At 42.6% G+C, this 13,873-nt stretch overlaps 1 protein-coding gene across 1 annotated transcript in view; it reads right to left on the minus strand.

Annotated features, from left to right (window-relative positions):
- Positions 1 to 548: 548 nt before the first annotated feature.
- LRGUK (leucine rich repeats and guanylate kinase domain containing) overlaps positions 549 to 13,873 on the minus strand; it is a 133,791-nt gene continuing 120,466 nt past the window's right edge. The window contains exons 18-20 of the mRNA XM_062195156.1: positions 12,442 to 12,555; positions 5,409 to 5,560; positions 549 to 1,013 (exon numbers count right to left, since the gene is read on the minus strand). Of these exons, the coding sequence (XP_062051140.1) occupies positions 868 to 1,013; positions 5,409 to 5,560; positions 12,442 to 12,555 (412 nt within the window). The 3' untranslated portion in view covers positions 549 to 867. The remainder of the gene's footprint in view (positions 1,014 to 5,408; positions 5,561 to 12,441; positions 12,556 to 13,873) is intronic.

A 13,873-nucleotide genomic window follows, 5' to 3' on the forward strand; every position in this document is an offset into this window, starting at 1 on the left:
CTCTGTTGACACTCAGAAAGAGAGGCGAGACATCTCATGAATGCTAGGCAGAGGTGGGCATTAGAGTCTCCACTAGATCTCTGTTCATACCACTCTGGCTACAAGAAGGAAGACCATCTCATTATTGCTCCTCACATGGCCTCCATCGACACTCTAAGGAGATGGGACAGTGGTGGAAGTCCTGGCTGTTAATGAAAATGTCCCTGGTAGTCCCTGTTGGGAAGGGAAGGGGGAGAGGTGCCTCATTACTACCAGCTTGGGGGTGGAAATGTAGACAGGATGGGAGGGATTCTTATTAATATTGGCTACTAAGAATCCTGGCTCTCCACAAGTCCTTCTTTGGCTAAATAAGTCAAGAACCTTTCAACGTTCCATTACTTCTTTCTACTTGAGAGATTCCGCCAAATCATTTTGGTTATACGTTAAATGGAACTCTATAATCCTGTCATTATGGGAAGAAAATAATTATCCTCCAGAGCATACAATGTGTTAAAAATGGACACAATGTAATTCCAAGATCACAATCCCAGATGTACATATCCAAAAAAATCACTTCAGGCAGAGCAAAGCCAAGATCGAGAAGATTTTGACTTCAGATATTTCAAAGCAGGAAACAGCTGGAAAAATCATTTATAGATACAGAAAAAATTGGAATTTTAAAAGCTAGGAACAACCCACATTTAATAAAAAAAGAAAAAGAAATAAAAGACACTACGTAGAGAATCACAAAAGAAATTGAGAGAATTAAGGCAGGTGGAACATTGTTTCGTAGGTAGTTGGTTGAGTGAGAAACAGCTGGAATCCACGGCCAGGAAAAACAAGGGACTGGACATTCTCAGGGCAAGTTCCCCACGTTAAGATCGGATATCAACCACTAGTCCATTTGCGGCCATGAGGGATTGGAGGCAGGGTCGGTTTGGTGTTGGAACCTGGGCGACTGATGGATGTGACTGAGTGTCTTCTATGTTGGACAGACTCTTCTTCATGTGAAAATGATTTTTGCAAACACAGTGCTGTAAAATAACAAGGAAAAAATACAGTGCATATAGTTTACACCCTTGGTACACTAAAGAAAAAAATAAACATTGCTAGATATAAACACCAGAGTAAGTTTTTAGAATTAACTCATGAGAAACTCTGAGAATCAAATGAAAGTAGGAGATGAAGTCTGACGATATCAGGTACATGACTGGACAACAGAAAAGTTACTACAGCAAGCACTGACTCTAATACTCCTCCACCAGGTCCCTGTATCCTCCTAACAGTGGTCCATGCCACATTCTTTCCTAATCATACCCAGTCAGGTTGCGTGTACACACACACACACACACTCCACACACACTGAAGTGCTTCCTAGAGAGACTTCATCTATTCTCCTCTGAGACTGGTCTGTACACCAAGCAGGAAGGTGTCTGGAATTAGTTTTTTTCAGGGAAGAAGAAAGAGTTTAGAAGATGACATACTGAAGATAGAGGCATGAAGCTATAGGCAAAACATAATTTTTATTGGTGAGAAAGTAGTGTAATAGGGACTAAGAGAAGCATAAGATTCTACAAGGAGTAAGAAAAAAAATGACTTATAAAGAAACCCAAATCTACTGGTTGAGCAAAAGCAAAAGGGAAAATTAACCTTTCAAAGCTATATTCAGAGAGCACACTACTTGAAAAGATAATATCATGTTAAGAGAGGAACAAAAAGAAAAGAAATTTCCTCTTTTTTTTTTTTTTTTTTTTTTTTTTACCATGGGGATATTTTTTAAGCTGGAAAAATAAGGCACACATTTGAAGAGAATAAAGGCCACACATAACAAAGAAGATAGTAGAAAAGCAGTCCTTCTTTCTCAATCAGTTCAAATTTCCACAATCAGATAATCTATATCTCAGGGTACTAAAAGTATTTACAGAATACTAGCTACTGAGAACTCATCAACAGTGAGCAAACTACTGGAGATAAACAATATTGCCATTCAGGCTGGCGCCGTGGCTTAACAGGCTAATCCTCCGCCTTGCGGCACCGGCACACCAGGTTCTAATCCCGGTTGGGGCGCCGGATTCTATCCCGGTTGCCCCTCTTCCAGGCCAGCTCTCTGCTATGGCCCGGGAAGGCAGTGGAGGATGGCCCAAGTCCTTGGGCCCTGCACCCGCATGGGAGACCAGGAGAAGCACCTGGCTCCTGGCTTCGGATTAGCGAGATGCGCTGGCCGCAGTGGCCATTGGAGGGTGAACCAACGGCAAAAAGGAAGACCTTTCTCTCTGTCTCTCTCTCTCTCACTATCCACTCTGCCTGTCAAAAAAAAAAAAAAAAAAAAAAAAAAAAAAAACAAAAAACAAAAAAACCAATATTGCCATTCAAAAATTGGGCACATCTGACTTTAAATCTTAGCAAATTTCAGTTTATTAAATAACTTGTTATATATTTAGAAAAGACTGGATGATGAGTACTGGAGAGGATTTGCAAAGAACAATTATTTCAAATTAATTTCCCTTTTACTGAGGCAAAAGTCTATAAAATATGATGCACAGGCCAAATCTAGCCTGCAGCCTGTTCTTATAAATAAAATTTTATTGGGACCAGCCCATTCCCATTTGATTTACATATTATTTATGGATGCTTTCCCTCTGTAATGGAAGGGCTGAGCAGTTGCAAAAGATCCAGTATTGCCCACAAAGTCAAGAGCATCTAGTATCTGGTCCTTTACAGAAAGCTTGCTGACCTCTGAGTTCAAAATCTTACTGACATCAGATACTCATATTTTTATTTCCGTAGGTCACTTACCAGAGTTTCCACGTGGACACATTGGGAGATGTGAAATTAGCCCTGGAACTGAGTCTCCAGGGTTTACCACGAGATACTACCCACAGCCAAGTCCTGAGTCCTATGGTGGACAGTGACTGTGACAAAGGTACAGGTGGCATGGATTCTGGGTATAGAGATTTCAAAAATGCATAATATAGGGGGCTGAATCAGGACCCCAAATGGTCTGATCAAGCTATAATGTGGAACTGAAACCAGAATGCTAAAAACATAAAAGTCAAAGTTGCATCTGTGTAAAAAGAAATCACCCTGGCATATAATGGATGCTACAGATGCAGTGTGGCACTTCTCGTGAAAAAGATAGGAGAGTTTCACCGATCTAGAACCAGGATGTGATGTGCTTGCCACACCACAGAAGCACATCAGAAACATTGCGGAATAGGAAGCTCCAGGCCCTCTCATTCCTTGAAAACATTTAGTAAACAGCTAGAGACTAGCTAAAACAACTTTATCAGAGCCCTGGGATCAGTTAAAGATCTACAGCAATCAAGTGAACAATCGTTCTAGAAAAGCCACTTCAAAATGGAAGAGCATTCCATTGTGTTGTTGCTCACCTTTGCTGCACCCCTCCCCAGCACGCGGCGGTGAGGTTCCCAGGTCCCTTCTTCAGGACAGACAGAGCAAGCTGACCTAATGCGCAACGTTCTGAACTCTAAGGACTGCCTTATTGGTCTCTGTGTCAGCTAACTCAGACTTCACATGGCCCAAAGACGTATAGCTGGAATCTCAAACCAGGGGAAGCCACAGGGAGCAGTGGGCCTGGCTCAAGAAGACCACGAGGGAACACAATAGGACAACTAAAGTCCTGGGAAGGTAAGACCCTGGGGAAGGTTAACACATCTCAAAGCAGTTGTGCATACTGTGACACTGGGGGAAAGCACACAAACAGGGAGAACGCACACCCGGAAAAAGGCTAGAGAGCTGCTAAGCTGATTGCTAGCTCAGAACACAGCCTTCACGTTGGTGAAGGGCTCCCCCTCGCCCTGATCCGGTCTGCAGCCTGGAAGACGTAGCCACTTTTTCAAATGCCCAACTTTAAACAAAAGTTCATAAAGTACACCAAGAAACAGGAACATGTGGCCTATTCAAAGGAACAAAATAACTACAGAAACCATCCCTGATGAAAACTACCGCCATCTTCTGCTACGTGTGCAAAAATTACAATCACAATACCCAGCAGGTATCTATCACTTTACTTTCTTAGATATCTCGTCTTATCTGGTCCTATATTACTTGTTATAGAAATAGAAAACAACAGTATGTTATTACAAGATAGGTATTGTTTCCAGGTTCACATGTTAATGGATTTTCCCAACATAATCAGTTAGTATAGAACTAGACCTAGACCTAGACCTAGACCTAGACCTAGAACTCAGTCTTCTGATTCTTAATATAACGCTCTTCCCACTGTACCACACCACAGACAACTTTACTCTGGTTAAGACTCTCTTCGGAATGCGATGCTTGACTCTAAGTATTCCATTTAAGGAAAGGTGTGGTAGAGGACACAGACAGAAACTGGGAAGAAGTGGAACAGCATCCCTGGGGAAGCCAGAGCAGCGGTGCCACATTCTGGGTCCTCTCATCTTTGGAGCGGCAGGTCCGCGTCCTTAAGGAGCTCCTAAAATACTTCCCACTTCTTGGGAGATGACACAAAGGTCTACAGAGATTATTTCCCGGAGCTTTGGTGTTGGAACTCTAAACCTTATTGCTCGTGTCCTTTGTAAGTAAACTCCTTGAAAAGACCTCATTTTGTCCACTTACCCTGAACACAGCCACAGCCAAAGAGGGACTATGCCTTTAAACTGGTTAGAAATGCTCGATTTAGTAACTTCCTTCTTGTGGAGATCCCACCCCCTGTGCCTTCTTATCCTAGGTAGCCAAGAAGGCTGTATTTTCTTTCTAGTTTCTGTGATCATTTGAGCAAGCAGGATCAGGTAGAACATTCTCCAAAGGCTACCAATGGTGACTGCCTCCTGATCTCCAGGCTCTAGAGAATTCTCTCAACTCATTCCTTCTTCTAATTACTCGCAAAGCCCCACCATCCATCCTGACACCCAGATTACTTTCTCTTCTCCCGTTTTCACCTTCAGCCCTTCTTCCCTCAGCAGGACTTAAGGACACTGACACGGAGCCCAGAAAGAAAACCTCACTCTGGCTCAGTCTGCACATGTGCATTCCCATATGTCCTGGGGAGTGGGGTGCAGGCAGGGGGGGAGGGGGAGGGGCAAACCTAAAACCACCAGAATTCTTCCAAGCCTCCACAATGGAAGACTGACAAGCAACCTGCAGTCCTCCGCGCTTCTTTCACCTTCACTGGATGGAGGCCAAGTCACTAAGACCTCCTCCAGACAGCAGGTGCCCCTCACCCCAGAGACCTGCAGGTCGTGTAGCCTGGTGGGCAGGGCAGCAGCTGCCACTCTAAGTAGCCAAGCAACCTTGGGCATACGTCCGATCTTTCTGAACTTCGTTTCTCATCTATGACAATGGAGGACAAGATAACGCAGCCTAGCTCTGATTTAAAACACTCATTTAATTAAGAGGAACAGTCATAGGTATAATATTTACAGAACCATATGTGAAACTCCTCCTACCTTTTAAGGCCTGATCCGCCTCACTATCACTTACTCCTGATCCTGGACGTGAAGAAATGCTGCCCTCTGGGAGCTGAAAAGGCAGTTCTTTGGACCATGGAAAAGACCGAAATAATGCAGGGTACTTTATGGAGATGGAGGTATCCTTGTCACTGAAAACAGGAAAAGAGAAAGAGCTTTTCTGAGACACAAACTATTAGTGGCGATATGATTTAGGCCTGTGATGTCACTGTTTCCTTTACAAAGTCATGTAGTAGTTTGTGAACATGTCTCTGTTACATGATTTCTTTTCTTTTGGTGTGGGAGCAGAGGGAGCTTTCATGGTTTTTTTTTTTTTTTTTTTTTTTTTTTTTTTTTTAATTTATTTGAGAGGCAGAGTTACAGAGAGAAGGAGACACAGAGAGAGAGGTGTTCCATCCACTGGTTCATTCCCCAAATGGCTACAACTGAGCTGAGCCGACCCGGAGCCAGGAGCCAGGATCCAGGAGCCTCTTCTGGGTCTCCCAGCTGGATGCAGGGGCCCAAGCACTTGGACCATGTCTCACTACTTTCCCAGGTTCGTTAGCAGGGATCTGGATCAGAAGTGTAGCAGCCGGAACTAGAACCGGTGCCCATATGGGATGCCGGCACTGCAGGTGGAAGCTTAACCTACTATGCCACAATGCTAGCCCTAACACAATTTCTAAAAAATGTGTTCTCTTTATTTGAGAAGCAAAAATGACACACACACACACATAAACACAGGCTCCAGCAAATAAGAGGTGGTTTGGGAGGACAGAGAAAAAGCAACCTAATTGTTTTCCGTTCAGCACAGACCACCTGGTGCTTTTCGGTGTTTCTTTCCTAGGTGGCTATGTCTTCAGGTGGATGCAAAGCCTCACTGGCAGCGCAGCCAGGTGGCCTGGCACAAGGAGCCTGGAGCCCCTCGACCTGGGCCCAGCCCTCACCTCTGAGATGAACCAGAAGTGATCCATGCCCGTGGGCAGTTCCTTTCACACCACCAGTCAACTTGCTCCAGGTGTCAAGTGTTAAAACCAGGGACAACATCCCTGCCCCCACTGCATTGTTATAAGTGAACCTGTGTGCTGCCATAACATCTATCACGTTCCCAGAACAGGCTACTGGCACATAATAAGTGAAATCCGCTATCTTTATAATTCTGCTCCTCCTATCTCTCGCACATTTGCTCTTCCGTTCAATAGTTTGGGGTTATCTTTACCATTGTTTTTATCTCCTTAAATAAAGCGTATTAACTGTTTATCACTAAGATGAAATAAGGGAAATCACACATAGAAGACCATTATCAGGCGCCAGCGCCGCAGCTCACTTGGCTAATCCTCTGCTTGCGGCGCTGGCACCCTGGGTTCTAGTCCTGGTCAGGGCGCTGGATTCTGTCCCGGTTGCTCCTCTTCCAGTCCAGCTCTCTGCTGTGGCCCAGGAAGGCAGTGGAAAATGGCCCAAGCGCTTGGGCCCTACACCCGCATGGGAGACCAGGAGGAAGCACCTGGCTCCTGGCTTCAGATCGGTGCAGCGTGCCAGCCGTAGCAGCCATCTGGGGGGGGGGGGGTGAACCAATGGAAGGAAGACCTTTCTCTCTGACTCTCTATAACTCTCTGTCTCTCTCTCTCACTGTCTAACTTTGCCTGTCAAAAATATATTAAAAAAAAAAGAAAACCATTATCACATTTCAGCTCTTTTTCCTATGCATAGATTCACTTTTTTGTTGCATGTAATTGTCCACATTCTCAGTGAACAATTTTATGTCCTTAGCTGTTCTCTGGAGGCTGATGTTTAATAGCCACATAATGGGCTATTAACCAGATACTTCATGCTTATTTCACCATTCCTTTATTTTTGGACATTAAGGTTCTTTCCAAGTTTTTCTGCTACAATAAATATCTTTGTAATGTCCCACATTTTGAGTTATTTTATTAGTATGTGCCATGGGTCTGATGTGTCCAAATTCATCTGTTAAAATCCTAACCCCCTGGAGATCCAAGACAGGAGGGTTAGGAACAGGGAGGGAGCTTACTGCTCTAGTCTAGGGTAAGAGAGTGTGGTCTCGGGGAAGAGTTAGGGAGAAAACAGCAAAGGAAATTCCACACGTAATAGAGGGAACTATGGGGAGGATGTGGACACGCATAGCTCAGGACCCCAGCAGCCAAGAGGCTATGCACCAGCTCAGGGGAGTGAGGTGAGACCAGACTGCAGCAGAGCAAGCCACTGGCAATTAAGCTGTGGGAAAGAGCCTGCCAAACTAGAGGAGAAATAAAGGGGGCATGTTTCTCTCTCCCCGACCACCCTACACTGGCATCCTGTAACTAACGGAGAGAGGGCAGTCGTCATTGTGGACATATGTAACAGCTGTGCCATCTTGAGTCCCCACGACCAGCAAGCAGCTGAGAGGAGACACCTGGGTCTGGCTGGGAGCGCTGATAGGGGGCTGGGTGCTTCTGACTGTGGGAGGCTTGTGTGTCCAGACTGTGAAAACACTGTGGCTGCATGGGAGGGCGCAGGGTCTGGCTGGGACTTTGGGCAGTCACTGTGGGCAGCTCCACACGCTCAGGGGTCTCTGATTCCCTGGTGAGGGTCACTGCTGCGGGATCTGTGTTTACACCGAGGACTGTACAGATCTTCTACGTGGTTCTTGTGGCAGCAAGGATGAAAATTCTACCTGCTAGGGCTCGCACCCAGGCATTGGTCTCTTCTGAGGAGAGGAGTATGAGACTATGCAACAGAGCAGAACAAATCACCCCTCTGACAAAAAAGAAAAAAGATGAGATTTACTATGCCCAACCTGGGTATCACCTTGGACACTCCCTTCACCCTGGACACTGAACAGAACTCCCTGGCCACACCCAGCACACACTTCTGGGTATTCACTGAAAGAGCAGATACTCCACTAAGCCACAGAGGTATAGTTGAAAGATAAAAGCCATCACAGGGAAAAAGAAAACAAAAGAAACAAACAAGTTTCTCCACAAATGCTGAATAATAAACACACCAATTCAAGAAAAAAGAACAAGGAAGACAGCATGATGCCCTGAAAAAAAAAAAAAACAATACTTCAATTTTAGATTGTGAAAGATGAAGAGATTGAAGAAATGTCAGAAATGGAATTAAAAAAATTGATCGTAGGATTACTTAGAAGTAATCCAAAGCAAAAATCCATGAACTAATGAAATCAGTACATGACATGAACAAAAATTTCTCCCATGAAACTATAAATTAAAATGAAACCTTCAAAATGAAGAATTCAATAGAATAAAATTTAAAAATGCAGTGGAAAAATCTTAACAACAGACTCAAACAGAAGAAAGAATATCAGACTTAGAAGATAAATTGATGGAAATTTTACAGTCAGACCAAAAAAAAAAAAAAAGATGAAGAAATTAGGAAACTAAAAAGCAGTGCTGGAGATCTATAGGATACTACCAATGACCCAACAAATAGTCTTAGTAGTTCCTGAAGGTGTGGAAAGAGAGAATGGATTAGAAGGTCTATTTAGTGAAATAATTACAGAAAACTTCCCAAATTTGGAGAAAGACATGGATGTCCACGTACAGGAAGCACATAGAACACCTAACAGACATGAACAGAAAAGATCTTCACAAAAACACATTGTAGTCAGACTCTCCAAGTTGAACATAAAGAAAATATTCTAAAATGTGCACAAGATAAATGCCAGATTACTTTCAGAGTATCTCCAATTAGACCGACAGCTGACTTCTCATCTGACACCCTACAGGTTTGGAGAGATGTATTCTAAGTCTTAAGAGAAAAAAAACTGTCAACTCGGAATACTGTACACTGTGAAGCTCTTATTTATTTATTTATTTATTTATTTTTGACAGGCAGAGTTAGTGAGAGAGAGAGAGAGAGAGAGAGAGAGAAAGGTCTTCCTTCCGTTGGTTCACCCCCCAAATGGCTACTACAGCCAGCACCTGCGCCTATCTGTAGCCAGGAGCCAGGTGCTTCCTCCTGGCCCCCATGTGGGTGCAGGGTCCAAGCGCTTGGGCCATCCTCCATTGCCTTCCCAGGCCACAGCAGAGAGCTGGACTGGAAGAGGAGCAACTGGGACAGAACCGGTGCCCCAACTGGGATTAGAACCCGGAGTGCCAGTGCTGCAGGCGGAAGATTAGCCTACTGAGCCACAGCGCCGGCCACAAAGCTCTCATTTTTGAACGAAGGTGAAATAAAGACCTTCCATAACAAACATAAATTGAATTTGTTACCACCCATCAGGCCTTCAAAAGATGCTTAAGGATGTGCTGCGCACAGAAACACAGAAACATGGTCATCACTCTGAAAGAAGGTGAAGGCCGAAAAATCTCCCAGTGAAAGTACAAAGGAAATCCGAAGTAAACAATAGGAATATGTATGAAAAAATGGCAGTTACTTATCAATAGTCACCTTGAATGTAAATGGCCTCAACTCTCCAGTTAAGACACAGGCTTTTAAAAATTAAAAAGAATGGCAGAATGGATTAAAAAACAAAACCCATCTATCTGCTGCCTACAAGAAACACATCTCACCAACAAAGGTACACTAAGACTGAAAGTGAAAGGATGGAAAAAGTTATTCCATGCTCACAGAAACCTAAAAAGAGCTAGTATAGCCATCCTAACATCAGATAAAATAGACTTTAACACAAAAACTGTTAAAATAGACAAAGAAGGGCACTATATAATGATTAAGAGATCAATTCAACTGGAAGATGTGAGTATTATAAACGTATATGCTCCTAATTACTGGGCACCTGGCTATTTAAAAGAAATGTTCAGGGATTTAAAGGGAGACATAGACTCAAATACAATAGTAATGGGGGACTTCAATACCTCACTTTCAGCAATGGACAGATCAACCAGACAGAAAATCAGCAAGGAAACAACAGAGTTAATTGACACTATAGACCAAAATGGCCCTAAAATATAACTACAGAACTTTCCATTCTACAGTTAAAGAATACTCTTCTTACCAGTGCATGGAACTTTCTTCTTACCAGTGCATGGAACGTTCTCCTTACCAGTGCATGAAACTTTCTTTAGGACTGACCACATGCTATTCCATAAAGGAAGTCTCAGCAAATTTCAAAAAAATTGAAATCATGCCATGCATCTTCTCTGACCACAGCAGAACAAAGCTGGAAATAAACAACTCAGGAATCTCTAGAACATATGCAAAATCAATGGAGACTGACCACATGCCATCTGAATGAACAGTGGGTTCTTGAAGAAATAAAAAAATAAAAAAAAAATTTCTAGAAACAAATGAATATGACAATACAACATATCAAAACTTAGGGGATAAAGCAAACGCAGTGTTAAGAGGAACATTTATAGTAATTGGTGCCTACAGCAAGAAATTGGAAAGGCATCAAATAAATGAGCTATCAGTGTATCTCAAAGACCTAGAAAAACAACAGCAAACTAAACCCAAAACTAGTAGGAGAAAAGAAATAATTAAAATTAGAGAAGAAATAAAATTGAAACTTTAAAAAACACAATACAAAAGATCAGCAAAGTGAAGAGGTGGTTTTTAGAAATATAAATAAAATTGATACATTGTTGGCCCAACTAACCAAAAAAAAAAAAGGTGGGAGAAGACCCAAATTAATAAAATTAGAGAGGAAAAGGGAAATGTAATGACAGATACCACAGAAATAAAAAGAATAATCAGAAACCTATACAAAGAGCTGTATGCCAACAAACTGGGAAACCCAGAAGAAATGGATAGATTCATGGACACATACAACCTTCCTAAATTGAGTTGTGAAGACATAGATAACCTAAGCAGACCAATAACCAAGATGGAAATTGAATCAGTAATAAAGACCCTCCCAACAAAGAAAAGTCCAGGTCTGGATGGCTTCACTGCTGAATTCTACCAGACATTTAAAGAAGAACTAACTCCAATTCTTTTCAAGCTATTCAGAACAATGGAAAGGGAGGGAATGCTCCCAAACTCCTTCCATGAAGCCAGCATCACCTTAATTCCTAAACCTGAAAAAGATACAACAAAGAAAGAGAACTACCAATTTCCCAGAGACCAATTTCCCTGATGAACACAGATGCAAAAATCCTCAACAAAATACATAGAATATCACAACACATCAGAAACATCATTCACCCAAACCAAGTGGGATTTATCCCTGGTATGCAGGAATGGTTCAACATTCACAAATCAACAAATGTGATACATCACATTAACAAACTGAAGAACAAAAACCACATGATTATTTCAATAGATGCAGAGAAAGCATTTGATAAAATCCGACACCCTTTCATGATGAAAACTCTAAGCAAATTGGGTATAGAAAGAACATTCCTCAATACAATCAAGGCAATTTATGACAAACTCATGGCCAGCGTTCTGTGGAATGGGGAAAAGTTGGAAGGATTTCCACCGAGATCTGGAACCAGACAAGGATGCCCACTCTCACCATTGCTATTCAATGCCTTGAGTGACAGGTTCAAGTTGAAACAGGAAGTTTCAACCTTGAGTGACAGGCTGGGCCCTTTTCACCATAGAAACAGATGATGTATGAGCCTATGGGTGGGGCAACTAGACATTTTGTTTCCTCTTGCTCACTATGTTTTTTCCATCAGCCAACCTTACTGTCCTAAAAATGCAGAGTTTAAGCACATCCTCTGACCCACAATTTCCACAGTGTTATTGAAAGCTAATTAATTATAACGCTGGGGTTTTTAGTATCTAGTGAGATGAGCAGACTCAGAGGGGACAGTTATTCATCATATTTTAGGGAAGAACACAAAATATCACAACAGTAAAATTCGGAAATCAAGGAAAGCGTTGCTCATTTTAAAAACCATCATATTTTTCAGTGTTTTTCTCATTGATTGAGTGTTTATTGACTATTTCTTTAAATTCTTGTGGTCTACTCCTTTCAAATTTCACGGTGAGAAGAGGAGCCCTGCTCCCCAGTTTCAGGACTTCTCTGACGCCTACAAATGTGCACGCTGATTGCACCCAGCAGAGAATAACCAATTCCACCCACAAACACTCAACTCACCTCTTTTCAGGATATGATCCAAAGGGAGGTTTAAGATAATCTTCACAAAGATCAAAACTTCTCTTTAGATCTTCTAAATTTGTAATACCGCGTACAGGTACTGGCACCAGACCCCTGACATTGGAAATTTAAAAAATAAATAAATAAATAACCCATAGGACTTTGTCATGATACCAAGCATACATACACATACCAACTGAATACTATTATTAACATCCATTATATCTCACGTAAAAGCAATGCCAATAAAATGTATTTCGAATAATGTAATGTAGCCACTCAGAGACGTTCACTTCAAAGTTTGTCTTAGTCACTGGCAGACAGAGGTTGTTAACAACTTCCATGAAGTAGACAACCTCAGATTCTGTGGTTTTGCTAAAACAAACCCAGCATGGCTGCCAACTACATCCTGCCATGACTCAGCTAATTCTAAAATCATTAAAGTTACCACGGCCTGCACTCCCACTGCTACCACGTGCCAGAGCCAGGACACTTGCAAGATTTTCCAGAGAAGGGCTGAGAAATGAATGGCTCTTAAGTTCCAGCCCAAATTCCACCGTCTTTGAATATTCAATTAATTCCTACCATGACACCACCCCCTATTCTGCAACTGGTTGAGTGCAACTTTTTCTTTTCTTTTTTTTTTTTTTTCTTTTTGACAGGCAGAGTAGATAGTGAGAGAGAGAGACAGAGAGAAAGGTCTTCCTTTTTGCTGTTGGTTCACCCTCCAATGACCGCCGCGGCCGGTGCACCGCGCTGATCCGAAGCCAGGAGCCAGGTGCTTCTCCTGGTCTCCCATGGGGTGCAGGGCCCAATCACTTGGGCCATCCTTCACTGCCTTCCCGGGCCATAGCAGAGAGCTGGACTGGAAGGGGGGCAACCGGAATAGAATCCGGCGCCCCAACTGGGACTAGAACCCGGTGTGCCGGCGCCGCAAGGCGGAGGATTAGCCTGTTAAGCCACGGTGCCGGCCTATGAGTGCAACTTTTGAATATGCCCATACTCCTTTTCAGTGTGTGCTTTTGCTTTGCATGTAAACAAATCTTCTCTGTTGACCTTGACCTACATCTCACCCTTGAATTCCTTCTTGATTTGAGGACAACAGCCTAGACCCAGCCAACTACAATAATTAGATTCTAATTTGAAGATTAAGCAAATTTGTATCATTTTAATATTCTTTATATATTAAAAGCCATAAATACAGGCAAATTATCTTCCTTGTGATTTGTATGTTGTTATGGAAGGTCCAACAATTTATCAACTGCTATAAAATTTATTTATTTATTTATTTGAAAGTCAGAGTTACACGGAGAGAAGGAGAGGCAGAGAGAGAGAGAGGTCTTCCATCTGCTGGTTCACTCCCTAACTGGCTGCAACGGCTGGAGCTGCACCAATCCAAAGCCAGGAGCCAGGAACTTCCTCCAGGTCTCCC

Source organism: Lepus europaeus, chromosome 1, assembly GCF_033115175.1.
Source record: "Lepus europaeus isolate LE1 chromosome 1, mLepTim1.pri, whole genome shotgun sequence".
NCBI classification, from domain to species: Eukaryota; Metazoa; Chordata; class Mammalia; order Lagomorpha; family Leporidae; genus Lepus; species Lepus europaeus.